Raw genomic sequence first — 25,420 nt, 5'->3', positions numbered from 1 at the left:
GACGGATTTTATCTTTAAGGCGGCATTGCCGACACGAACAGCGGTAACGATTCTCCAGCAGTAACCGTTCCGTCTGAACGGTACGGTTCGCCGTTTTAGGACCTACCTCGACCGGTAACGGAAAACGGAAAGCCAAAGATGTAATGAAACCAATGATAACTCACCACGTGGCGATACTTCGATGACACGCAGCTTTTATTACTCGGTTCTCACGCGGGTTAAGTCGGGGGCCGTGGTTGTTGGGAGTAATGAAATCGGACGGTTTATGCTACGTGGCAGTGGGCCCTCGGGCATTATTTGTGGGAAAAAAGTCATCGGGACCACGTTCTGTCCGTTAAAGGCAAGTGGATTTACTGGTGGACCCATTTGAAGCCGTTTCCGGGGAAAATAAATACTTCAATTATTGGTTGATGAATCAAGTTTTAGTCAAATTTGATTTTTTTAGTTGTTGTTTGCTTGGTAAGATCCCGCTCCTCTTAACTAAGAAAATTCTTTAATTCAAAAGGAAAAGATGGAGTCCCAAAGGTGGAACAAATCCCTTCCTTGTAGGGCCAGAATGTCTCTTTTCCTCTCTTTAGTTTCAGTTTCTTTTTCTTTGCTTTTGTAAGGGACACAACTTTATTTATTAACAGAACATGGGTAGACCCCTTTGGCTAATAGGGTTGATATGCTTCTCTTTGATTTATAACATATATATAGTATATTATAAGGAGAGTTTTATAAATTACAGATTGTTCTTCGTGATATCAGGGACAATCCATGACAAAAGATTCATGCTTCTATAAGCGAATCATTTCCTTCTTTTGTTTAACGGCTAATAGATGTTTGTCATGTCCAACTTGTTAAGTGAATTGAAGAAGGTCTTGTTACAAATAATTTTTATAAGTATATATGCTAGTTGATCTTTAGATTTAACACACAGAAATCAAATTATCTCCGCTTCAAGATTCTGTTTGATGAAATATCTATCTACTTCAACGTGTTTGGTTCGATTGTGTAAGACTAGGTTATGAGATATATCAATAATTGCCTTATTCTCACAAAGCAAGTTCCTTTCGGCACTAGGAGCAAATCCAATGTCGGTTATCGGTCTTTTAAGCCACAATAGCTCACAAAAGATTCTTAGTCGTTTCTCTAAACTTGGCTCAGAAATTGGACAACGACATTACCTTCTGGTTTTTGTTCTCTATGTTACTAGATTGCCTCTTATGAAGGTAAAATAACCTGAGGTGGATTTTCTATCAACAATATTCCTAGCCCAATCTGCATTTGTGTAACCATCAATGTTTAGATGATGATTCTTGAAGAACACAAACCTTTTTTCTGGAGAGGACTTTAGATAGAAAAGAATTCGAATCACAACTCCCATATGTTCTTCACTGGGATAATGCATAAATTGATTTACTATGTTTACTACATAAGCAATATCTGGTCAAGTACGGGAAAAATAGATAAGCTTACCAACTAATTTTTCATATCATTCTTTGCTAGCGGCACATGATCTGTTCACTCCCCCAAGTTTATGATTTTAAACAAATGGAGTGTCGGCCAACTTACAATCTAGTAATCCCGCTTTTGTTAGCAAATCTCACACATATATCCTTTGAGATAATTTTTTTTTTTTTTAATCTTGCTACTTCAATTCCCAAAAAACATTTGAGTCTTCCTAGATTTTTCATTTCAAATTCATATGTCAATTGTTCTTGAATTCTAGAGATCTCTTCTATGTCATCCCTTGCAATAATCATATTATCTATATAGATTATTAAAGTTATTACTTTTCCCGGTTGATGTTTAAAAAATAGAATATGATCTAAGTTGTTTTGTTTGAAACCATATTTTCTCATAGACAAACTAGATCATCTAAATCTTGCACGAGGTGATTGTTTTAACCTATATAATGCTCGTTGCAACTTACATAAAACCTTAGTTTATGAGAACGCAATATATCTTTGTGGGATATCCATGTAAACTTCCTCCTCAACGTCAGTATAAAGAAAAACATTTTTTACATCAAAATGATACAACAACCATCTAAGTTGGTTGCAAGGGACAATAATACTTGAATGGTATTCAATTTTGCTAGTGGTGAGAAAGTCAGTAAAACCCTAAACCCTAAAACTTCATATGTCTATGTATATCCTTTCTCTACAACTCTTGCCTTATATCTTTGAATGGAGTTGTCTGCCTTTGTAATGGAGAAGAACCATCTACATCTGACTGTTTTCTTTCCTTTCGACAATAGAACCAAAGTCCATGTATTATTTATTTGCAGAGTCTTCATTTCTTGTTTTATGGCTTGACCCACTTTGGATTAGTTAAAACTTCTGATATTCCACTTGGAATATCACATGAGGATGATGCATGCACAAACGCTTTAAGAGGTTCTTACAACCTTTGGGTAGACACATAATGCACAATCGGGTATTATGAACTCATTTCCCGAAGATCTAGTGAATATCGATTTGTTGGTTTTTCACGATTGTGTCTGAAAGATAAATTATATCAAGCAGAAGTATTTGAGTTATCAACAAGAGAAGGTGTAGTAGGAGAGCTTACCTCAGGAATATTTTCATGAGATCTAGGTCTTTGGGTATAGAGGAATGAGGAGGTTTATTCTTAGATTTAAATCTTTGAAAAATGCTAGTATCAGTAATTTTTTTCTCATTAATTATTGGCAAAATTTATTCATTCATTAAATTATCTTCAAACCCTGGCGACTTCCACCAAATTTGCTCTTCACTTTGGATTTTCCCTTGAAGATGAGACGCTAGTATCAGTGAAGGAAAAAATATCTCTCATACCACTAAGGTAATATCCATAGTAACATAGGAGTGCTTAGTGACAAGGTTGTAACATTGATAGACTTTTTTATGTGTGTCATACCCTAGGAAAATACAACGAACTGCGGATAGATCAAGTTTACTATGTTGAGTTTTATGAATATAAACAAATGCCAGACACCCAAAGGTTCGTGAAGGAATTACAAAAATGGTAGGTAGAGAAACATGGTTGGAAAGAATTTGTAATTCAGTGTTAAAATTCAACACTTTTGATGATATTTGATTTAACAATTGAATTATTGTGGTCACAACATCTTCCCAGTATCTGCTTGGCATATCTGCTCTGATTAAGAGGGTCTACGCTGTTTCTAAGATATACCTATTCTTCCATTCAACAACTCCATTTTGTTGTACCGTATGGGAACAAAAAGTTTCATGTAAAAGACCGTGAGTTTGGAAATAATTTTGGAATTCATGATTGAAATATTCACCTCCATTATCAAATTATAAAATATGAATTTTAGATGAAAATTGTGTCTGAACCATTGCATGAAAGGATCAAAAGACACAACAAACATTATCTTTATATTTCAACAATTACAACCAAGTTATTCAAGTGCAATCATCTATAAATGAAACAAACAATCGGACGCCAAAAGGGTTGGTAGTAGGAGAAAGACCTAAAACATTAGATTGAATTCGAATCAGTGATTGGTCGACGCTGACGAGTAAGGAGAAGGCCATTGAAGGTGAGAATCTCGAGTGGGGAGTGATGGTGGAGGTGTTTCTTCGTAATAAACCACCTCTATTTCACAACAAGAGCAGGAGGGCCATGAGATGGAGCAAGGGTAGAACAACAAGAATCCGCTGCACTTCGTGTGCCGATCAACAGTGAAGCCGCTGTAAGAGATGTTTCCATTGGTCTATTTCTATTTTTGTTTTTGGAGATGATGACGTCTCACTACAAGAAGTCTGCTTAGGTCAAGATGGAATTTCCATCCATTACTTGGAAGAATGATTGAGCAATGGATCTTGATCGGATCACAAAGTTGTTCTCCCTTCTATAACCCGCTTTGATACCACGATAAAACAGATAAGTCTTTATTTCAAAATGAACTTCTCTTTGATTTACAATGTATATATAGCATAATACATGGATAAAATTTCGTAAACTCCAGACTATTCTTCCTAATATTATGAACAATCCGTGACAAAAGAAAATAGATCGTAATTGATTCGTAAAAGCTTCCCTTGTACATTTCATGCTTCCATAAACAGCTCATGGTAATACTATTTTGGGAATTATCTTCACTTGTGGAGGCAATTACGACCGCAAGAGGAAGATGAGAGAAGTGGAGAAGAGGGACGAGGAGTCTCACAGTATGATCAACGAGGAACACATGAAGAAGAAGATCTAAAATGACGATGTTGATGAAGACGCTAGTGAGATGGACTCTGTTAATAGGGAACTTTACTAAATTACCCATTTTTTAACAAATATTAAAAAAATCAAACTTAATATAAAAAAAGCCCAACTTTGACTAGTCAACTACACATGCGTACAGTCCAAGACCACACTTCAACTTTGAACGCTTATATAGTGCCACATCACCACACCACATCAACATGAAAAGAATTAACTACTTATGTGTTAATAGATTAGAATATGATTTTTTAATATATATATATATATATATATATATATATATATATATATATATAATATTTTCTTATTATAAAAAGGAAGGTAATAAAATATGTACCAAAGATTATTAAAAACTAATTTTAATTTTTACAAAATATTGTATTAAATTAAATAATAGATTAAATTGATAATGTAAGGTATTAATTACATTATATTTTTTTAAATAAACAGTAAACAAATTATATATTTATTATATTAAATATAAGGTAAATGTGTATTATAAAACCAGAAATTAATATTTTTTAAATTACAAAATAATCAATAATAAAAAGAAAATGGGAGAAAAAATGTATGCTGATGTGGGATGCTAATGGAAAGGAGAATCTTTTCTGATTCCGTTTTTTTTTTTTTTGCTGGACATGATCGCAGCGGCTTCGGACACTTCCTTTGTAACGAACGAGTTGGCGATGGCGGAAGTGATCAAGCATCCCCGAGCATTGCGGAAGATACAAGAAGAGCTCGACTAGGTCGTGGGTTGTGAGCGCATGGTCAAGAAGAGCTGGACCGGGTGCACCTCAACTACCTCCGCTGCGTCATCCATGAAACCTCTGGATGCATCCGGCTGGTCCCTTTCTCATACCTCACGAGTCGACTCGTTCGACTCGGCTATTGGGTTATGAAATCCCTGCCAAGACAAGAGTCTTCATCAATACGCACGCGCTGGGGAGGAACGAACGGATCTGGAACAATGTCGAAGGGTTCTGGCCGGATAGGCACCTGCTGCAGGACGGCTATCATGTTGAGATTAGACACGGCGTGGGTTTCTCAATCTTGCCGTTCAGCGCCGGGAAGAGGAAATGCCTCGGGACGCCTCCAGGAGTAACGTTCGTTCTGATGGCTCTTGCTCGGCTTTTTCACTGCTTCGACTGGGCTCCGCCGGGCAGACGTCAGCCGGAAGAAATTGGTACGTTGCAGTTTATGGCATGATCATGCATGGCCGAGCCCCTTGTCGCCATGGCAAGCCACGGCTCCCTCGTGACATGCACAGCTAAAACGGATGCCACTGATCACGTTCTCCATGATCGACATCATTGAGAAACATATGAAGACGATGAATATCAAGGCAGAATCTCCTTTTCTTTCTCATTTTGTTTCTTCTCTAGTCTTGCTAATTTCGGAGGAAATTGCGAACCAAGAAGCATTTCTGTCAATATTTTTGGATTATAAATTAAAATCGTTTCTGAGACAAAACTCCCTGTAATATTCATGTAAGAGTATCTTTTCCGAAAAGGAAAAAAAAAACTAAAGAACTGCCGAAGTAAACAGTCGGCAGATTCAGAGCCGCAACAGAGGAGTAACAGTAACAGGTGTAGCCTAGCTGCGAAGACGATGCTGAAAAAAGAAGAAGACCTCATAACTCCGACATGACAAAAATCAGAAAGAAGATGAATCAACGAGTCAACGGAGTTAAAAAAATCCAAATGAGTAATTACTACGTTTGCTATTTTAAGCCCAGGAAGGAGTCGAGTGTCTGCAACCCTATCCATTCTTCCCAGCTATAAATACCCCCTCTTGGGTCCTCCCTCTATCCATCGACCATCAAGCAAGAAACTCTCACATCCAGTTCTGATCATTAATTAGAGCGCAGAGAAAAAAGACAATGAAGGGAGCAGCGATCTTCATCCTTTTCGTGCTCGCCATGGCTCATGTGAGCCAGGGAGCTGTGACCTGCGGGCAGCTGACCGCGGCGCTGGGACAGTGCGTGAGCTATCTGACCGGCGGGGTGAAGAAACCAGCGCCGGCATGCTGCACCAGCATCCAGACTCTGAGGGGTCAGTTGCCAACGAGGGCGGACCGGCGGCAGGCGTGTGAGTGCGTCAAGAAGGCAATTCGGGGCATCAAGAACGTGACGAACGAGGCTGTCAGCTCCCTCCCTGGTGCATGCAACGCCCCGCTCCCCTTCGCCGTCAACTTGAACATGAACTGCCAAGCGTAAGCTCTTTCTTTCAGAGTAATTGAAGCTATTTTCTCTTTCATGAAAGTGCGCTTTTCTTTCTTAGTAGTAACAGTTGTTTGTTGATTTCCTGGTGCAGCATTCCATGAGCTTGATCAGCTTGTTAATGAAGAGAATAAAGCTAGAGAGGTAGCATGACCGAGTTGCTGCTTCATCTTTTACGAGTAGACGTATAAGCCTTGTAAACAGCTACTTGTTGTAGTGCATGGTTACGTAAATAAAACCAGTTTCCTTTTCTAATATCCATCTCTCTCTCTCTCATCTGTTTCCATCTCTGTAATAGAAATCATCAAGAACGAGCTTACAAAAACTTCTGCTGCACATTACAATATTCCACCTCCTAAGTGTTCCTCTCTCTCTCTCTCTCTCTATCTCCCTTAATTACTCTTTCCTGGTTTGCTAATACAAATAAAATCAAGTTAATTACTGTGTTTATTCTTTTTTTTCTTCTTATAAAGCATCAATAATTGACTTCATGTCAAATATTTGGATAAGTGAAATCAAGGAAAATACATAGAATTAATATACACACTTGACTAACAAGAAAATATTGAGCAACAATAGACAACACAGGAAGGAAAATAATATAATCTTTTATCATTTGTATGAATTTTTTTTACCATGTTTTCATGATTTGGTAGGTTGACTTGGATTTTGGGAGGAGTTGCCTCTGGGTAGATCTAAGGGCCCTAATTTGCCAGAATAACTTTAATAATAAAATCCTTACTCTGAACATTATATTCAAGATTATTCTATCGTATGGCCTATTAGCTCAGTTGGTTAGAGCGTCGTGCTAATAACGCGAAGGTCGCAGGTTCGAAACCTGCATAGGCCATTTTTTCGATTCCAATCTTTAAATTTCCACATCGCATCGCTGCCGTAGGAGATTTCCAATTCCCCTTTTTTCTTCGAATACAGTTGCTGAGAGCTCGACTCAACCAAATCCTCCCGAGTATTTGAATTTAATTTTACAGAAGAGTAGCTTTAATGGCGATATCACGAAAAACTCTTAAAGCCCATTTAGAATCAGAAAGAAGATAGAGAGGCGGATGAAGTGAGGGAGACTCATTTCGCTGCCATCAGTGTCAGGGGAGACTGATTTCCAGTTCTTTTTCGACTGAAGTTGCTGATAGCACCACCGACTCAACCAAATCGTCCGAGTATTTGAATTTAATTTTACAGAAGAGTAGCTTTAATGGCGAAATCACGAAAAACTCTTAAAGACCATTTAGAATCAGAAAGAATATAGAGAAGATAAAGAGGCGGATGAAGTAAGAGAGACTCTTTCGCTGCCATCAGTGTCAGGGGAGACTGATTTCCGGTTCCCCTTTTTTTCTACTAAAGTTGCTGATAGCTCGACACCACCGACTCAACCAAATCCTCCGAGTATTTGAATTTAATTTTACAGAAGAGTAGCTTTAATGGATATAGAGAAGATAAAGAGGTGGATGAACTGAGAGAGACTCTTTCGCTGCCATCAGTGTCAGGGGAGAAAGGGATAGAGAGAGATTGGCCATACTTGGCTGGAAGCCCGCATCTGCAGAGGAATTGATGTTATGGATGCTGGTCGCAGGCAAGTTTCTTCTCTGTTCGAGTCTGGCAAATGCTTTCAGTATATGAAATTGGGGGGGGGGGGACTTCGCCCATCAGGCATTTGAGACATTGCGTCAGAGACATAAATAAATATTAAACATATAACTTATTTAGTTTCATCATCATCCAACTAATTTTCTTCTTTTCCTTTCTCATCTTCATCCAACTACCACATATGGAATTACGGAATCTATTTGGAGATTATTTTTTCTCAAATCATAGCCTGTATCGCATGGTTTCTCATAGGTTAGTTGCAGAATTGCTTGAATCCTCCTTTTGGGAGGGGGGAGTGTGTTAGAATTTGTGTTACCGGGTCAGTCCTTGTATAAGATCCGTGGGGTTGCTTTTCTAAAAGGTTCGAGCCTTTTAGCCCAATGGTTTCAACATCAGAGCAGGTTGGTCCCAAAGTTCGAGTCCCGCTCCTACCGAATTTTGTCCTGGGTTTTTCCAGGAGTTTGTCCCGGGTTTTTTCGGTGAATTTGTCAACGGTTTTCAACAGAGTGGTTGATTTCGTGGCACTTTTTTCTTTCTCGTTCTTCTTTTCTGTTCCGTGCCAAATGAGAACAGTCACTTCCGGACAAACAGCTCTAACAATCTTAACCATCCCCCTGTCTTGTATGATCTTTTTTTTTTTTTTTAGTCCTTACAAATACCTCAATGAATCATTCAATCGTATAACAAAGCATTAATCCCAAGTGCAGTAGGAAGAAGATGAAGGGCACAGTGATTTGGGTGGTGCTGCTCCTGGTTGCAAATTGCCTGGCGGAACCACTCCGTGCAGCGGACGACGCAGGGCCAGCGGGAGAGCTGGTTGCCTGTAGTCGAGTGATGGTCCTCATGGCAGAGTGCTTCACTTTCCTGAGAGGACTGCAGTCCACCTCGCCGGCGCTGTGTTGCAATGGCGTCCAACGGCTTTCCGAAATGGTATCTGCTCCCGATGACAAGCAGCTGGCTTGCAAGTGCTTCAACCGGATCCTCCCCATTTTCCGACGAGTTCAATCGAGTGCCTTGTCTGAGCTTCCCAAGCAATGCCATGTACAAGCTTCGTTCTCACCTGGAGATTGTTAATTAGCAGCTGGAAGTAGTATCCAGGATTGCCTGAAACTTTTTCTTGTTCTTGGTTTTGCAGTCTATTAAGTTGATTAGAAAACAGTGAGAGGAGTCTGTTGAGCAGCTAGAAATGATTTGGTTTCTCCGTGTTCTTCCATGTTCTTCTGCAGGTCATAAGAACTGCTTGTTGGCTTTTATCGTGGCGAACGATGGATGAATTATCAGTTTGTTTCAGTGCGGCCAAGGGTAGTCAGGTGTCTGTATCGTCCAAATTTCAAAAGTAATAGATATATATGATGAGTTTAATTCTATTCACTCCTTCCCAGGTGATTAATTGCGTCCAAGGAGATCTCTCCCTATCAAATCTGAGTGATTTGATCAGTTTTTCTCAGGGAAATGGTGGAAGTGGCCAAATTGATCTATAAACTTTGATTCAATCAGTTCAGTTCAACATCTAATTTAAGGTAAAGGGTATCATGTATCACTGATCAGAATGTCACTAGGTAGACATTCATCAGGAACAGAATTGTGTCACAGTAAGCACTGCTGTACATTTATTATATTTCAAACACTAGAAAAATTTCCTTTTTCTTTTTGGTCAGTTTGTCATGGATGAAAAATGGAAGCTCTGCCATGGCCGACGGTGACAAGCGGTGTTCCGGCCTTAGGCGATGACGGGGGATTTTTCGGCCATCATATCAGGCTTGGGCTTCATACACTCGCTTCTTTTCGGTCCGCCCATGTTGACCTTGGCCTCAAATCGCTGAAACAAGTCCTCCATAGCACTGAGCTCCTCCTCCACGTTCAGTTCCTTCTCCTTCCTCTTCTCGACCCTTTCCCGGAAGCCATGGATTCCTTCCTGTCCCACCAACACTTCCTGTGCTATCTCCGCCATATTCGCTCTAAGCTTCACGTTCTCCTCCTGCACCTCCTTCTGCTTCTTCTTCAGCGATCGATACCCGTCGAGCAATTTCAGCAGCTGCTCAGAAAGCGTCTTGTTCCGCTCCTGAAGCGCCTGGTTCCCAGAACTCTCCCTCACTTCGTTCTTCTGCTCCTTGTGCTCAGCCGCGCAGTGTTGAACCATCTGAAGTAATTTCTTGTTCTGGGCTTTTAGATCGCCGATGTCTTGCTCCATGCAGCTTATTTGTTGAACCTTTCTGGCGAGTTCGGCCGCCATGATCTCCTTCTCCTTGCCGAGGCTCGAGAACATCCTCTCGAGGCTCTTCCGTGATTCATGGCTGGTGGAGAGTTCTCTCCGCAGCGCTTGAGAGTCATCGTTGACAGGCTCGGAGGGTTTCTTATCTTTCGTTAGCGGGTTTCGTCGGAGCTCGGTATTGCACCGGCGAAGCACGGCATCTTTCCGACCAGGGGGGATTGATTTTTCGATCCGGCTTCTTATATTATCGATAATGCTGATCATTCCGGCGATTCTTTGCGATATCCGCGTGGACTCATCTCTCCGGCACGCTTCATTGTGCTCTTGAATCAGCTTCAATAACAGCTTCACGTTTGCAGAAAGACCTGCAAGCAAATAACATCAGAACGAGACAAACGAAAATTCTCCAAGATGGTCCTCACGAACATGAAGACGAAACACCCAGAAACATGACCGTCTTCTACCTTATAGTTCATTTGAGTTAGCCCATTAAACCAATCGAGAACTCGTCTGAAACTAAACAAGGAAAGGAGAGAAAGGCAGATGAATCACCTTCAAGAAACGAGTCATGATTAGCCACATAAAGCAAATCGTTGAACGAACTCGCTCGAAATCTACTCATCACCAACAGATGCAAGAAAGACAACAACAATCCGGGATTTGTTAAAAAAAAAAAAACCAAGCCTTCAACCACTGTACCGCTTGATCACACCTGATAAACTGCAGAGCAGCACAGAATCAGAAGAAGAAGACGACAAGGACGAAGGGCTGAGACAAGAGAAGGAGAAAACTGGGTTTTATGCAATCTCAGATAATATTCAAATATTATTATCGGGAGATCCAAGATGAGAGGCTAGTCAGGAGATTTGGCCTCTCTTTTCCTTCTCTTCTCTCTCTCCCAGCAAACCTGTATTTGCCGGTCTCAGGAAAGCTATTTGCAGGTTGTGATCCTCCGAAATCCTAGCTGGTTCCTTGACATATTCAAATGGGTGGTGGCCACTGGTTATATTCTTTTATTACAACACACCTTGGGCCATTCGTCCCCAAAATCTCAAGCTTTGCTTTGACATTGACCTTACCCAGAACTCTCCTCGTCAACTTTGCCGTTCATCCCCGTGGGAGAAGGGGAAAGATGGGATCTCCTGTATCAGTTGGTTTAGGAATTTTCAAGCTCGAGGTGAATTGGTTCCACACACAGTGGCCTTGGTTCTCTTCCCTTAGAACACGGAATTGAATTTGAAGATCACGTGAAGTGATTGTTTGATTCACCAACAATCAAGCATACACCACGAGCCAAATTGGAAATTCCAAAGTGTGCAATGAAGGTTTAATATAATATCAGAACCACGAGACCCACTACATGAGAAAATAAATTAAGAAATGGATAACATAATCCATTAAATCTCCAAGATCATGATACTACAATCATTGCTTATTATTGAGTGAATGAAACTGCTGTAATCTTTCCTCCTAAGGTTAAATTCACCACTTTTTAGACCGATTTCACTATTCGAACCCGGTCCTCTTGGGCTGAAAATACAACTAACCTAACCCCTGTGGCCTGATTTGACACCAAATGAGAGAAACAAGGACCCTTGAGATGGACTGCTCTGGTCTCGTCTCCTTCCATCTTGTTTAGAATTCCTGCCATAGGCTTCCCACGAGAACAATGCAATTGGGGCCCATATATCGCTTCAATGAACAAAGTTGGATGATTCACCTATTGGTTGTCATGGCTCACACAGTAGAGGCCCAACATTATCTGGGCTTACCCACAATGCACCATTTAATAACTTAATTAATAATATAAAATTAACATGAGGGAGGAAGGAATCGCCCGAACCAGGAATGTCAACGGACCGGGTCGGACCTCAGGCAGAGAGACGGTCTGTAGACAGCAGGCCCCGGTCTCGGCCTCCGCTGCAGAGTGTAGCGTACGAACTTTAGTCACGTCACCGCCATAAATAGATACAAAAGAAATAATTTATTTAAAATTTGGTAATATAATTTAATTAATTAAGAATAAATAAAAACGATGACGTCGTTGGATTAGGTCAGGCGAGCGCTTGTCACTCGCAGCGCAGGCAAGACGGCGTCGCATGCGCTAGGGTTGAACGTCACGTGACATTTTGTCTCACGGGAACTTGTGCCTACTAAAGTTTTTCAAAACAAAGTATACTAAATCTGGACAAAGGATCTCAGCGGTAATCGCGCCCTTAATCCATTGGGGCCCACAAGAGCAGTACTTAGCTAGAGTTAATCAGGATTACCACAGTTAAATTAGGGGTAATCTCTGGCTGTCAAATCAATTAATAATTTATACTTTCTGCCTAACTTTCGATTAGAAAACATTTAATTGTTGAACAAAGTCAATAATCTGGGCCTTTACCTCCAACCTTCCCCTGTTTTCTTTGGAACACCTGTACTCACTTTGAAAACTGCCCTTCACTTGTCTCACTTTCACATTAAGGGTATCCCCCCCCTTAACAAGGTAATAAATGGGTAACAACCCAAAGAGTCACCAGACTCATCTCGAACCTCAACACAAGACAGGATCTAACCAAATCAGACCGATTCTCCCCTGGTGGAATAAAATCCGAACCGAGTCAATCTCACCCACCTAAAAAAAGCTCAAGTCAATTGGTCACTGAAATCATAAAGTCAACTCGGGAAGACGGGGAGCCATAGGAGAAAGAAAACAGAGAGAGAGAGAGAGAGAACAGGCCATGTGCTACGAATTCGGAGGGGGCCTCCCTGGTTGTCTGATACGAGTCCAGGTTACCCTTTTGGGGGTGACAGGGAAGAGACAATGCCTTAAAGCAGGGCCGGTCGTAAACCTTTCCTGGACAGAACCATGTGTCCCGTTATGCCAATCCCATCTCCCTCTCTGCTGGAATAAACAAAACGAAAGGAATGCTTACTGTTGGAAAAACGCTTTGAGTTATCATCGATCCATCGATTCCGACCTACTTTGATAAAACAAGATTAAACGACGAAGAGCTTTCAAACTTTTCGACTTTCGTCGTCGAGTCCTGTTTTAAAAGTTATGAAGAGAGAGAAAGAGAGTGATTACTGAATTATTGCAGGTTAATGGAGGGTTAGGAAAACAATAAAAAAGGACAGCAGGGAGGGAGCCATAGTCAATCAGGGCTCGTCGCTCGAAATTCCCCAACCACAGTCAAGCTTTCTCTTGTCTTTACTTCCGTATGGGTTCCAACGTCAATCAGATTACGACGCGTCCGCCATTAACAAGTCGAGCTCTGATCCTTTCAGTAAAGAAGAATAGGTTACTGCATGCTTGCTTCTTCGATCTCTGCATGCAGAAGAATACACGCACTGTAGAATGAAGTCGAAAGCTTGGAGGCGTTTTTGCGAATAATATTAGTTTATAAAATGAAAATCTTTTTAAGAGTTGCAAAAATTCGGCCGTGAATAGGTCGATGGAGAGGATTGTCTCCTTAAGAGGCTATTTACATGGTCAAAAAACGGAGAGGAGAGGTTTTCGATTTGGTTTCAGAAATAATCGAACCGGTCTGGTTTCTTTTTCACGTAACACGTTCTGGACCGTCTCAGGCCGGGGACTTCGGGGGGTCGACACGATCGGATCAGTGCGAAATTCAAGCCCTTGAAGAACGGGTGGGTTTTCACCTCCGCGGCGCCTCTCTTGGACCCGAGTCGCCTTGCGGGGTCTTTGATGAGAAGACCGGATATTAGATCCCGGGTTAGAGCTTCCAACTCGGACCCGGGCGGGTGGGTATCACCCGGGAAGGACAATGGCTTCTTGAGGATGTTCTTCAACGTGGCTTCGTTGTTCTCCCCGGCGAACGGCGTCCGGCCGTAAATGATCTCGTACAGAAAGATCCCGAACGCCCACCAGTCGACGGCATTGCCGTGGGACTTACCGGCGGCAACCTCCGGCGAGACGTACTCGTGGGTGCCGACGAAGGAGCAGGAGCGGGCGGTGACGGGCTCGGCGACGAACTGGAGTGCAGCGGTGAGGGTGCGAACTTTGCGGGAACGGAGGAGGAGAGAAGGGAGGCAGGAGATGATAGTGGTAGCCTCGGCGGAGGAGGTTGTGGGGTTGCAGGCGGAGCCCGGGGACTCCAAAGAGGGACAGGCGTCGGAGAGGAGGGAGAGATCGAAGTCGGAGAGCATAATGTGCCCGTCGGATCGAACCAAGATGTTTTCCGGCTTCAGGTCGCGGTAGATTATGCCGAGCAGGTGCAGATACTCTAATGCTAGGAGAACTTCAGCCGCGTAAAACCTGCAAGTCGACAAAAAAATAAAAAATAAGATTCGGATTTGAAACTCGGTACGGTCTCATACATGCAGAATACAGAAATACAAATCAGTGTCTCCTACATCTGTTCTTCATTATCTTTATTATCTAGAATTTACATTAAAAGATTACAACTCCAGCACAAGTGTGTACACTTTAAAGGCTTTTCGGTTTCCATTGGTTACTGAGATGAAATAATGTTTTTGTTGTACTAGGCTCTGAAGGAGAATAATGATTCGCCTCTGCAAGGGAAAAAAAACTGAAATCGGAAACTTGCTTCAGATGAAAGGAAGCGATTTCTTTGGGACGGAAATTTTCGAGAAAAGGAGAGAATTTCCATTCAAGGTGAGGATGGTGAAGAGGACGACGAAACGTAACGAACACACGATAGCAGAAAATAAAACTACTTAAAAAAAACAAAAAAAGAAATGGAGAATAAATCAGAGAAGTAAAATAGATTCTGCAAAAGATTTCGAAAGACGGAAACAGGTGTCCTTCCTTCCAACACAATATAAATGATAGCAGAAAAATTGAAAAGTTGCAGTTCTTTTGCTGCCAGCAGTTCATTAACAAGGGAAAATGGCAAATACAGAGATGAAAGAAGACCGAGAAGAGGAAAGAGTCGATAATCGAAGATTGGGTCGGCAATACAGAAGCAAGCCTTCAGAAATCGGAACATTTTATATAAAAAAATGAAAGAAAAATAGAAAACCTGAAGAAAGAAAAAGCCCACAGAAATCGACAACAAAGAATGAAGAGAAAAGCAATTTTCAAGATGAACCTCGCAGAGTGGAGAGGAAATCGTTTTCCAGGCTGCTTATTCCGCAAGGTATGCAAATCACCGCCTGGGCAGAACTCCATCACGACACAGGAGAAATGCGAGGCCTCAAACTCGGCGTACAGCGTCGGAAGGAAAGGATGGTCGAGCATCTTGAGAATACTCCTCTCCGTATCCGCTCTCACGGCTTTTTTCTTCAACGCCAACGCCTCCTTGTCGACGACCTTCATGGCGTAAAAACTGCTCTCCGAGCTCCGGAGGCAGCAGAGATAAACGTGACCAATGTCCCCACTACCGATGCGTCGCACAAGCTTGAAGTCTCTAAAATTGAGGCTGTCCTTCCGCCCGAGGGAGGCGGAGCGGATCGCCACCCACGCCGCGTCCGACGAGCGGTGAGGCTTCGCGTAGAGACTTTCCGGCGGCGAAGCCAGCGGAATCTCAAAAGCGTCGAAAGACAGGCGGCTGAAACTACTGCATCGGTCGCTGCTACTCATCGAGCTTTGGCCAGAGATCAGAGTTTCCGCGCCGATTTCGTTGTCTGACTCAGGCAAGAACTCGAACATTTTATACTAACAAACTTCTATTTTTTTCAATAGCTGCTTGCAAATTGAGCAGTTTCCCAAGCAATCAACTGTGAACGAAGAGGACGTTTAAAACCACGCAGGACGATGAAGACCAGATTTTCCGGAATCTTTTTCCCGAACTTTCACGAACCGAGCATCTTCACTTTTCTTCTCTGTCGGCGCTTTCAACGATAACAACCGGATAAGCGATCAAAGCTCCGAGAATCAAAGACTTTGGAAGCACACTCGAATGTAAGCTTTTCTAGAGACGGAATATGAGTGGAAACTACAGAGAAAGAGCTCAAATAGAAAACCACACTCTGCTCACCTCCTCCAATACCCAGCAAAAATTATTTCTACTAAAGGAATATATATGTATATATAACCAGAAGACTTAATCTCCGCCTCCTTCTCGAAAAGAAAAAAAAAAAAACACGATAAGGACAGACCACAGAAGGTAATGAACGCCGAGCTGATTGCACAGTCACAAAGATGAGCAAAGCCAAAACAGAGGAGTTTTTCGTTTTTGATTATTCCAAAGCCCTAAAACATCCTCCGAGATTCGATTCGCTGGTGAGAAATCCAAATTACCGAAACCGACTGGTTTGCAAAAAGCTTCACCCGTTTCGCTTTCAGCTATAAAAAACCGCGCCACTCCACCAGGCCCGCCATTAACACATATTTCCCTTTTCTCCAACCTTCCTCCATCGCCGTAGCTTTCTTCTGCTCTGCAAACGCCTGAAATTTGGAATTTGCAGCGGCGGATATCCAAACTAGAGGAAGAAGAACAGCATCGGCAGCAGCTGCTTTCGCTTTCCTTCTCTGGTCCCGACGGTTGGAACAGACGGAGCAGAAATTTATACTCCAATGGCGAGGTCGCACCAACCCAGGGGAGGAATTGACCGCGGAGAGACTTGGTTTAACCATGGTTAAAAGCGCGAGGCTCGCCCTATATCACCGTTGACGTGTCAAGGAAGCCTCGTGTTTTTTCGGTTTTAGGCTTTAGGCGTGAACAGGCGTAGATTATTGCTAGATTAGGTCCGTAAACACGTGCGCCATGGAGGGATGGACCCCCATGACGTGGACATTACACGTGCTGATCCTACTTTTGAAACGTTGCGGTACTTTCACCGTATGGTAAACCGCGCTTAAAGTCGAGGATTGGACCCACAATAATTTACTAAAAGACGGATTAGCCCTCCTGGAATGACGTAAGCATGGAGAACTCCTCCATGCAGGGGCATAGAGGAAAACGAAAATTTAAAACTACGGAAGAGAAACAGTTCCTCAGCCGTCCATCAGACGGAGGGCCCACAAGATGGATACACTGATTAAAAGACCGATTAAACCCCTGCATGCAGGAGAGAGTTGTAATTTTAGAACTACTGAGATGCTGAGAAACTGACAAAAAGACCGATTAACCCTCGTGGAATGACGACCAGCTTTGTAGAACGCGTCCATGCAAGCAAGGGTATAAGAGGAATGTCGTTCGGGGGGAGGGCCCACCTGAGGAATCTCTAATACTCCAATTGGTTGTCAATGATAGGGAAGACAGAAAAGCAGAAACACGGATTTATGAGAATCGGACCCACGAAATATAGTACCAAAACAGAATCTGTAATCCAACGGCCAGAATGTCTCCAACGGAGCATCTCGTCACAGTAGGGAGAGGGCCCCAAAGAGTACAATCCATTTAAAAGTAGCTGACGACGAATCCGACAGCAGCCGAGAGCCCGGGCCCGCCCATGGCTGCAAAAGCCTGTTGCCATGAATCATTGCATCTCTTTTGGAAGTTAAGACGATCGTGGGCCAGTGTCCGGGCCCAATTGTCTTCTTTAAAGCTGACCAAATGGAAGTCAAGTGGGCAGCACGCAGATTGAACGAAGAGAAAGGTATTATCCATGGGACCCATTACTGGTTTTTTTTTTCAAACAATTGGAGATAAATAAAAAGATAAAAGCCCAAATAAAACCAAATGGGCTTACTTGATAAGAAATACTTTCAAATTGAAATTTAAGAGAGAAGAGAAGCAATTAAAATGAAAAACAAAAAGGAAAAAATGCAACCAATCCTTCAATGTGACATGGCTTTAAAATTGAGCAAATGTTGGGTGGGATCCCTAAGGATATATTAGATGCCATTTGGTGGGTATTTAGTATAAAATCACGAAAAACCTATACAACATAGTATAAGTAAAGAAAGTTTGTCGTGTCTCAGTCGACAATTTGTCGGTCTCCTTCAGATGGGTAATTGAACTTGGTATCAAATAATTGTCCAAGCTAATACAAATTCTTCTGCAAATGAATGAAACTTTGTCTTTGTTTGGAGAATTTTCGTCCACTAAACAAGGATACAAACAATTCTCACTTGAATGCACATTATGAATGTGTGTGTCTATTGGCACTCAATTCTCACTTAACTTGGTATCCTAAACCCTATTTCCTCCACACATGGTGGAGACTAGTTTAAGTGAGAATAAGAGAATCTATGGTAATTAATAAAAGTACTTAGTGAGATATAATAAAAGGACAGTTTTATAGAAAATATGTTTTAGAATAAGAGAATCATGCTAGAAAGCATCTTGTCCCCTCCAATACAATAAAGACACGTTTGTACGGTCATCATGGACGTGGTCCCCACAACGCGCCGCCCTTGCCGGACCGTACGAGCGCCGACGTCATCTTTTAACTAGGTGAGTCAGCTCAGAGATAATAAATATCATCATACTTTCGCGTCTCAAGTGTTTACTCAATAGGTTGCGTAGTAGTTACCAACCAAAGCTTTTTTCCCTTCTTCTTCATGGTTTGAAGGCAAGAGAGTAGTAGCTTCTTCGAAGAAGACAGGCTTTCAGACTAGAGATGTAAACGTTGTCGGAAAGAGAAAAAGGAAAATGGAGTGATCATAACTCTGTCGACTGTGGGTGCAGATCCCAGAATCCAGATTTCTTTCCTCTCGAATCGAAGTCGATGTCGCTTCAAAGAAGCTGAATCGAACTTTCTTTCCCCTTTTTACAAGAAAATTTAATGCTCGTTCGTAAAGAAGCGGGGAGTAGCATTCACTGGGTCCGCCGTGGTTTCAGAATTATAAGCGGAGGCTGACGGTGATGTGGAGACAGGAAGAGAGAGAGAGAGAGAGGGAGAGGGTAGTAGGCAGGGGGAGGGGGAGGACAACACTTGCCCGGTCTGTCCGAAAGCATTAATGCCGGGGACGAGAGAGAGGACTGGAGGCCGGTAGTTAATGAATTACAAATCTGAGCAGAGCTACTGGTTTCTCTCACATGCACATTGCAATATATGATATGATATAGCGGCTGATTTTAACGGCGGCTGCGATATTTTGAAGTTTTAGGAATATCATGTTAGCGTTTACAACGCATTGGAAACAGTTTCGGGTGTCAGTGCCGCGATACGAAAAAAATATAAAAAATAAAAAAATATTTAAACCATTATACTATATTTGATTACAATATAATTCTTAAACTCCAAATTAATTAAAATAATCATTATTATTAATATATAATTAAATATATTTATATATATATATTAATTGAATTAGATATTTTATTATGTACTAATATGATAATTACATGAGCCAATGAAATATACACATAATTAATTACAAATAATAAATAAATAATGTTATAAATAACAAAAACGAAAGTAATACATTGAGTTATTAATTTATTAATAACAAATAATATATTTTAATCTCAAAATAAACAATTTAAGAAAAAAAATTGATCTAATCATAACTTTAACACACTATATTTGTACATAATATATTTTATGTATAATTAATAAATAATATATTATCACAAAATTTAAAATCATTGGTTTAATTAACTATAGCAATCGGATAATTATACCAAAATAGTTTACTAAATATTTATTTTACCAATATTTTAATTATGACTATTAAATCACTATTTTAATATAGTAATTATAAAATAAATATATTAAATAAATAAAATTTATACATTATTGATTTTTATGACGATAGTTTAATTTTTCCTAACTTAGGAAAAATTAAACCATTGTCGTCTTCCTCAGCTGTGAGCCGCGCAACGACGACGACGGTGCGCCGAGAGGGAGAAGAGAGAGGCCGAGAAGCTCGACCTCCCGTGCTCTGCCACAGAGGTCGAGAGGGAGGATAGCCGCGGGGGGGGGGAGGGAGAAGAGAGGAACGCTGAGGGGGAGGGACGCCTGGACCTCTCGACCTCCGTCGCAGAGCCACTCAGTTTCCCGTACTCTACAATGGAGATCAAGAGGGAGAGGGTCTCCCGAACTCTACAACAGAGGTCAAGGGGGAGAGGCCGTAGAAAGGGAGACCAAAGAGGGACGGTGGAGACATGAGTGGGACCAGAGAGCTCGGGGTTTAGGGAGACGATAGAGGGGCCGCGAGAACGAGAGAGGTGCGGGAATGAAATGAGCGAGATGGTGTGCGCCAAAGAGAGCCCCACGCATGAGTCATGTGCATGATTCTCAAAATCAGGCGAAAAACGCTTTACGCCGTTTACTCTTGAAACATAAACTCCTGAGTCGTTGATAATCATGTACATGACATGAAGTTTGACACTCTAACGACGTCAGGATATGAACTAAATAATAAACATGAAGGTCATGTCCTAAATCATGTTGACTAACCCCTCCTTAGTAGTATTCAACTATTTCAAATATATGATTATTTGGTTATATTAATTTTTTTATTTACTTATCTCAAACTTTATATTCTAAATATATTCATTATAGAGTCTCATATACTAGTAACAGATTTCCCATTTTTTTAAAAAAAGATCAGATAGCAATTCTAAACACACTAACACCCTCTAAAAGAACAACTTTTGCCTTCAATTGCATTTGGATAATTCGTTACAATTCTCAACCCTGCCAGCAATTGCATCTGGCTAATATGTTATAATTCACTTTAATACACTGTAAAAGATGAAAGAAGCCGCAATGAAGAGTTTCGATGACACACTAGTAAATTATATGAAATTTGGATTGGCCAAACACACATCTATGGAGAGGATACTGATCACACTCCGAGATTCAGACAAAGCGAGCTAACAGCAAAAAGAAAATTGTGTAAGCCACTAGCATTGGCTGTTGACACTCTAATTCTCATAATCAAATAAATTGTCTGGTAGAGTGGGACGACCATAATTCTGCCCTCCAAACAGCTCAGATGTCTCACAACAAAAATGGGGATGGAAGAAACCTTACCAAAATTGGGAACTCATTCCAGTCAATCATCGTCTGAGTAATTAAACTTTATAGAGTGGGATTGCAGATCAATCTGCCCTCCCCTGTAGCTACCACGCTTCTTCTTTGTCTTCTCATGTCGGAAATCCCTGAAAGAAAGCAGTAGCCACATCAAGCGTCTTGATTTTGATGGACAAACGGCTCAGGAGTTAATATTTTTTCTAAATAATGTATTCACTTCAACAGTAAAATGGGAGAATCACCTTCCTCTAACTTGGCCCAGAACTTCTTGGGCTTTGGCACCATAACCCGTTTCAGCACCATCCTGAAAAGTAATCATCCAGGTGAGACGAGAAGATTAAATTTCTTAACCAACTATAAATTTACTGTAAAAAAAGAAACGGAGGAAAAGGGGGATGGCTTTATAGACACGTGATGATTTACAATCGAGGAAAATTTAACCATCACCTTAGCCCAATATGAGTTGTCTTGGAGCCTCTCATCAACAAATTCAACCTCATTGACATTTACCCTTCTGAATGCCTTCGCTGTCCTAGGCTGCAAAAGATAATCCACGAAGTCTTTCTTGTCAAATAACAGAAAGCAAAAATTAAGCTAAAGCAACAGAACGCAAAAAAAAATTTAATATCATCACCACACACCCGAGATGTTACAATTGAAACCGACAGCTCAAATTCAGAAAACACCACCTTCCCCCAACCCACCCACAAATGCCTACATAAATGAAAAACATACTAGTATATAGTAAACGAAAACGATTAAAGAAATCCTGTAAGTTCTGAAGTTTTATATTGTTTTCAAGATCATCTTCTTTGCGGAATACAATAATCAAGGCCCCTGAGAATGCATAAGACATACTTAATACCGAGCCAACCTATCAAACAGAATTCACCACCACATAATTTATTTAAATTAGTCAACGGTTGAAACACTTTTTTTTTTAATGTTGATAACACACGCCTTGGTGAGACTTGAACCAAAACCTCAAACTAGAAACCTCCCCATGTGATCATTGAGCCAAGGACCCAATTCACAATAGTTGCAACATATCATAAGCAAGTTTGGGCCCTCCCAAAACATAGAAAATGATCCATTCCACAACATGTTCCATTTTTACAACTAACTTTATGGCCAACTGGTGTTAGAGACGTAACTAACAGCAGAAAAGGAATGAACTTTGCACCAACCTCAGCTGTAGTTTCTTTCTTTGTTGTTTTTGGAGTGGGACCAGAGGTGCCATTATCCACAACAACACTATCTACGCCTGGCTTCTCCTTTCCCTCCTGCAAAACTTGCTTGCTGTCAATGTTAGCATCATCATCTCTTTTGCTGTCCTCTTCCCTTCTCACAGTCTTCCTTTTCTTATTTGGCTTACTATTTCCATCAGTAGATTGAGATTGAGAATCTTTTGCAGGCTTCTCTATTGCCTTCATATCTTCCAAACCATCTGCTTTCTTAACTGCTTTCTCTTTATCCACAACATGATCATCATTCAAATAATCTTGTTCTTCAGATTCAGATCTTTTTCTTTTTTTCTGCTCTTTCTTTTTTACATTAACTCCATTCTCCTCATTCTTCATGTCCACATCTGTTTCTGTTTCATGTTTCCTTTTCTTTTTGTTCTTGGATTTCAAAGTAGTTCCATCCAACTCCACACCATCAGAGATAGACTGGGGTAGTTCTGAATCAAGTTTGTTTACCTCATCCATCAACCTTTCTCTGTTTGGATACTGTTCAACATTCTCAGAATCTGGAATAGACTTGCCTTTCTTCTTTTTGTCTTTAGATTTTGCACTTGGTTCATCCGAATCCTTCTTGTTATTCAGAGAACCCTTATCAGCAGCTGTGTGCTCAATCCCATCCCCAAGAGAATCTGAAGATCTTTTCTTCTTTTTCTTCTTCTCCTCCTTGAATTCTGTGCCTACCCCCTCCATATCACAAGATCCGTTATTCATATCAAGTTGATGTATTTCACCATCAGTTATTGATGATTTTGTTCCATTCTCACTATCTTTCCCAACAGTATTTTTTCTTTTTTTCTTGTGATCTTTCTCTCCATCATCCTTAGAAATTTCATCTTTTGTGGAATCTGCAACATTTAATACGGGATCAGGACCTAACCAAAATTTGGACCATCAAATATGGAACTCAACTCAAATAATAAGCTCAGCTTGAGCCTCACCTTGCTCTTTTGAGTTGTCAGTGATAGCAGTAGCAGGGCTTTCGCTGCCATTCCAATTAATAACAAAAGTGAGAAAATGTCCACCAGCTCTAGAATTTAATATCAACAAAACTTAGAAGCATATGAATTTAAAAAAGGGGATGAAAATTTTCATTTCCTTCATGACATCCCATTTCATTCAGTCAAGGAGCACGAAATACTAAAAGCAAAATCTTATCCAACAATGGAGTTTTCACATACATGCTTCCATAGAGACTCCACTGCTTAACATTTTTTTCTCTTTGAACTTCTAAGTTTCACGTCAAGTATTTTCTCTCCTTCCTATAAAAATCAGATGCGTGCCTCTGCAACAAAAGAACTACATGCAAGACACAAGAAATGGTTTCCAGAATATACAATCCACATGACAATCCTCAACAACGTTTTTTCATGGCACTTGACTCAGGTCAGTTTAGTACCTTGCAATGCAAAATTTGGAATACATATCCTCTAAGTCAAAAGAATTTGTCTTCCAACAATCAACCTGAAAAGCAGTTTCACAAAAGTGGTCACGAATATGAGGTAAGTTCAACTGTAGCAAGATAACAGGATTGTGACATCATTTCCTCCCCTAAGAGAAGTTCTCAAGCAAGCATTAAAGCAACTAATATCACAAGAATGACGAAAGCACCACGTAAAAATTTTCGATACCACACAATTTAAGTTAAGAACGCATCCTAACGAATCACACCAGCAAAAAACAACAATTTCCAATGCTACTTCCCAGAAGCACAATTTCCTTCTCCAGCTCACATAGACGATTCATTCATCCAAAATGAGGTTAGATACAATGAACAAAACAATTTGAACTAAACCGAGAACAGAAAAAGGCCACCATATAAACACTACAACTAAAATCTTCAAACTTCGAATTACACAGACAAGTCCAAAACAAAAAACGATTCATCAAAGTCCAAAAGGTTCGGCAAAACGAATCGAACAAAGATGAATCCCAACAATTAACACATCGCACACGACCAACATTGCACCCTATCCCGAGTGTCAAAAGTAAGCATCCCCCAACAAATAACCAATCAGTGACTAACACCACGAACCTCAATACTCGCTTCCGACTGTAGAGATGAAAGAGTCCTCGAGAGACCCTTTCTGTCCAGAAAAGCTGCTATGGATTGCATAAGAAGTCCAATCTTCCGCAACTCCTTCCTCTTCTTCTTCTCAGCCTTCTGCGTTTTCACCTCCGAATCATTCTCCATAACCACCAATGAGCTCCTCTGCTTCATATTCCGGTTCTGCAGTAAGACCTGGCGTGGCGTGAAGGAAATAACACTGCTCGTTGTGATCCCGCTGGAAGGTTCAGCAACCATGGACTGCCTCTGCTCAATGCAAAGCTAGACCACGCGCGACGCGATTCCTTCCTAGGGTTTCTTTTTTCTCCCAACACCCAGGTATCTCGGTATCGAAAGAAATCAAACCCCTAAGGGACACCTGTTTTTTACCCTGGCTGTGCCTATCGTATCGCTTTGATCTCAAACGTCGATTCGAAAAGTACGTCTGTAGCCCAACTTTTGTACTCATCTGCAGCTCAGACGATCTGAATTTTTTTTATTATCTTTATTTAGTATTAAAGTGCAAAGCCGTGACTCGAACCTAAAATTCTTATCGAAATTGTGCCTAATAATTTTAATCTAATTCGAGCCCAATTCGAACTTTAATATTTATTAAAATTTTAAAAAAAAATACAAGTCTTCGAGTTCTTGTTTCAATATATATTTAAAATTTTTAAAAAATATATATATCAAATAAATTGTATAAAAAATTATACATATATTTTACTTCAAATTGGGCATAAAGTTAGCATAAAATCTAATTGAGTCTAAACCTTGTTAAATCTGAGTTTGATTTTAACATTTTGAATTTGAGCTCGACCGACCCTAATTTTGAACCTAAAATTGTAATTGAACTCGAGCCTAATAATTTTATCTGAGTTCAAGTTCGAGCACTAGTTAAGTTCGAGTTTAACCTATATTTAATACTCTGTATAAAATATATATCAAATAAATTATATATAAAATTATACATACATTTAAAAAAATAATAGGAGAGGTTCAGGATTGAATTTCAATAATGGATTAGAACGCACCAATATTAATCTTTT

General features: G+C 40.6%; 3 protein-coding genes and 1 non-coding gene across 5 annotated transcripts; 1 reads left to right on the top strand and 3 right to left on the bottom strand.

Annotated features, from left to right (window-relative positions):
* The first annotated feature begins 7,203 nt into the window (after positions 1-7,203).
* Positions 7,204-7,277, top strand: TRNAI-AAU (transfer RNA isoleucine (anticodon AAU)). Its single transcript has one exon. It is a non-coding gene; the product is annotated as a tRNA-Ile (tRNA).
* A 2,472-nt stretch (positions 7,278-9,749) lies between these two features.
* On the bottom strand, positions 9,750-11,352 carry LOC137952752 (uncharacterized). The gene is made up of 4 exons (XM_068799809.1): positions 11,321-11,352; positions 10,941-11,009; positions 10,794-10,855; positions 9,750-10,606 (listed from the first exon to the last, which is right to left on the bottom strand). The coding sequence occupies exons 1-4, from the start codon at positions 11,350-11,352 to the stop codon at positions 9,750-9,752; spliced, it is 1,020 nt and encodes a 339-aa protein (XP_068655910.1).
* A 2,240-nt stretch (positions 11,353-13,592) lies between these two features.
* On the bottom strand, positions 13,593-16,679 carry LOC137952763 (protein kinase PINOID-like). Its single transcript, XM_068799822.1, has 2 exons — positions 15,302-16,679; positions 13,593-14,505 (listed from the first exon to the last, which is right to left on the bottom strand). The coding sequence occupies exons 1-2, from the start codon at positions 15,859-15,861 to the stop codon at positions 13,755-13,757; spliced, it is 1,311 nt and encodes a 436-aa protein (XP_068655923.1). The 5' UTR covers positions 15,862-16,679; the 3' UTR covers positions 13,593-13,754.
* A 4,014-nt stretch (positions 16,680-20,693) lies between these two features.
* Positions 20,694-24,712, bottom strand: LOC137952762 (suppressor protein SRP40). 2 transcript variants are annotated; one of them, XM_068799820.1, is made up of 8 exons: positions 24,360-24,712; positions 23,724-23,788; positions 23,266-23,309; positions 22,271-23,172; positions 21,531-21,620; positions 21,326-21,387; positions 21,084-21,211; positions 20,694-20,923 (listed from the first exon to the last, which is right to left on the bottom strand). In XM_068799820.1, exons 1-7 carry the CDS (start codon positions 24,627-24,629, stop codon positions 21,106-21,108), a joined length of 1,539 nt encoding a protein of 512 aa, XP_068655921.1. In that variant the 5' UTR covers positions 24,630-24,712; the 3' UTR covers positions 20,694-20,923; positions 21,084-21,105. The 2 variants fall into 2 exon arrangements, with proteins under 2 accessions (XP_068655921.1, XP_068655920.1); XM_068799819.1 differs by having other exon boundaries at positions 20,694-21,211.
* Between the last annotated feature and the right edge of the window lie 708 nt (positions 24,713-25,420).

The sequence above is a fragment of the Aristolochia californica genome, unplaced genomic scaffold, assembly GCF_029961685.1.
Source record: "Aristolochia californica isolate CCGP_79_NKW_82.1479 unplaced genomic scaffold, dmAriCali1.0.hap1 SCAF_16, whole genome shotgun sequence".
NCBI lineage: Eukaryota > Viridiplantae > Streptophyta > Magnoliopsida > Piperales > Aristolochiaceae > Aristolochia > Aristolochia californica.
Note: the sequence above shows the minus strand (reverse complement) of the source record. Positions and strands in the feature narration are given on the sequence as shown.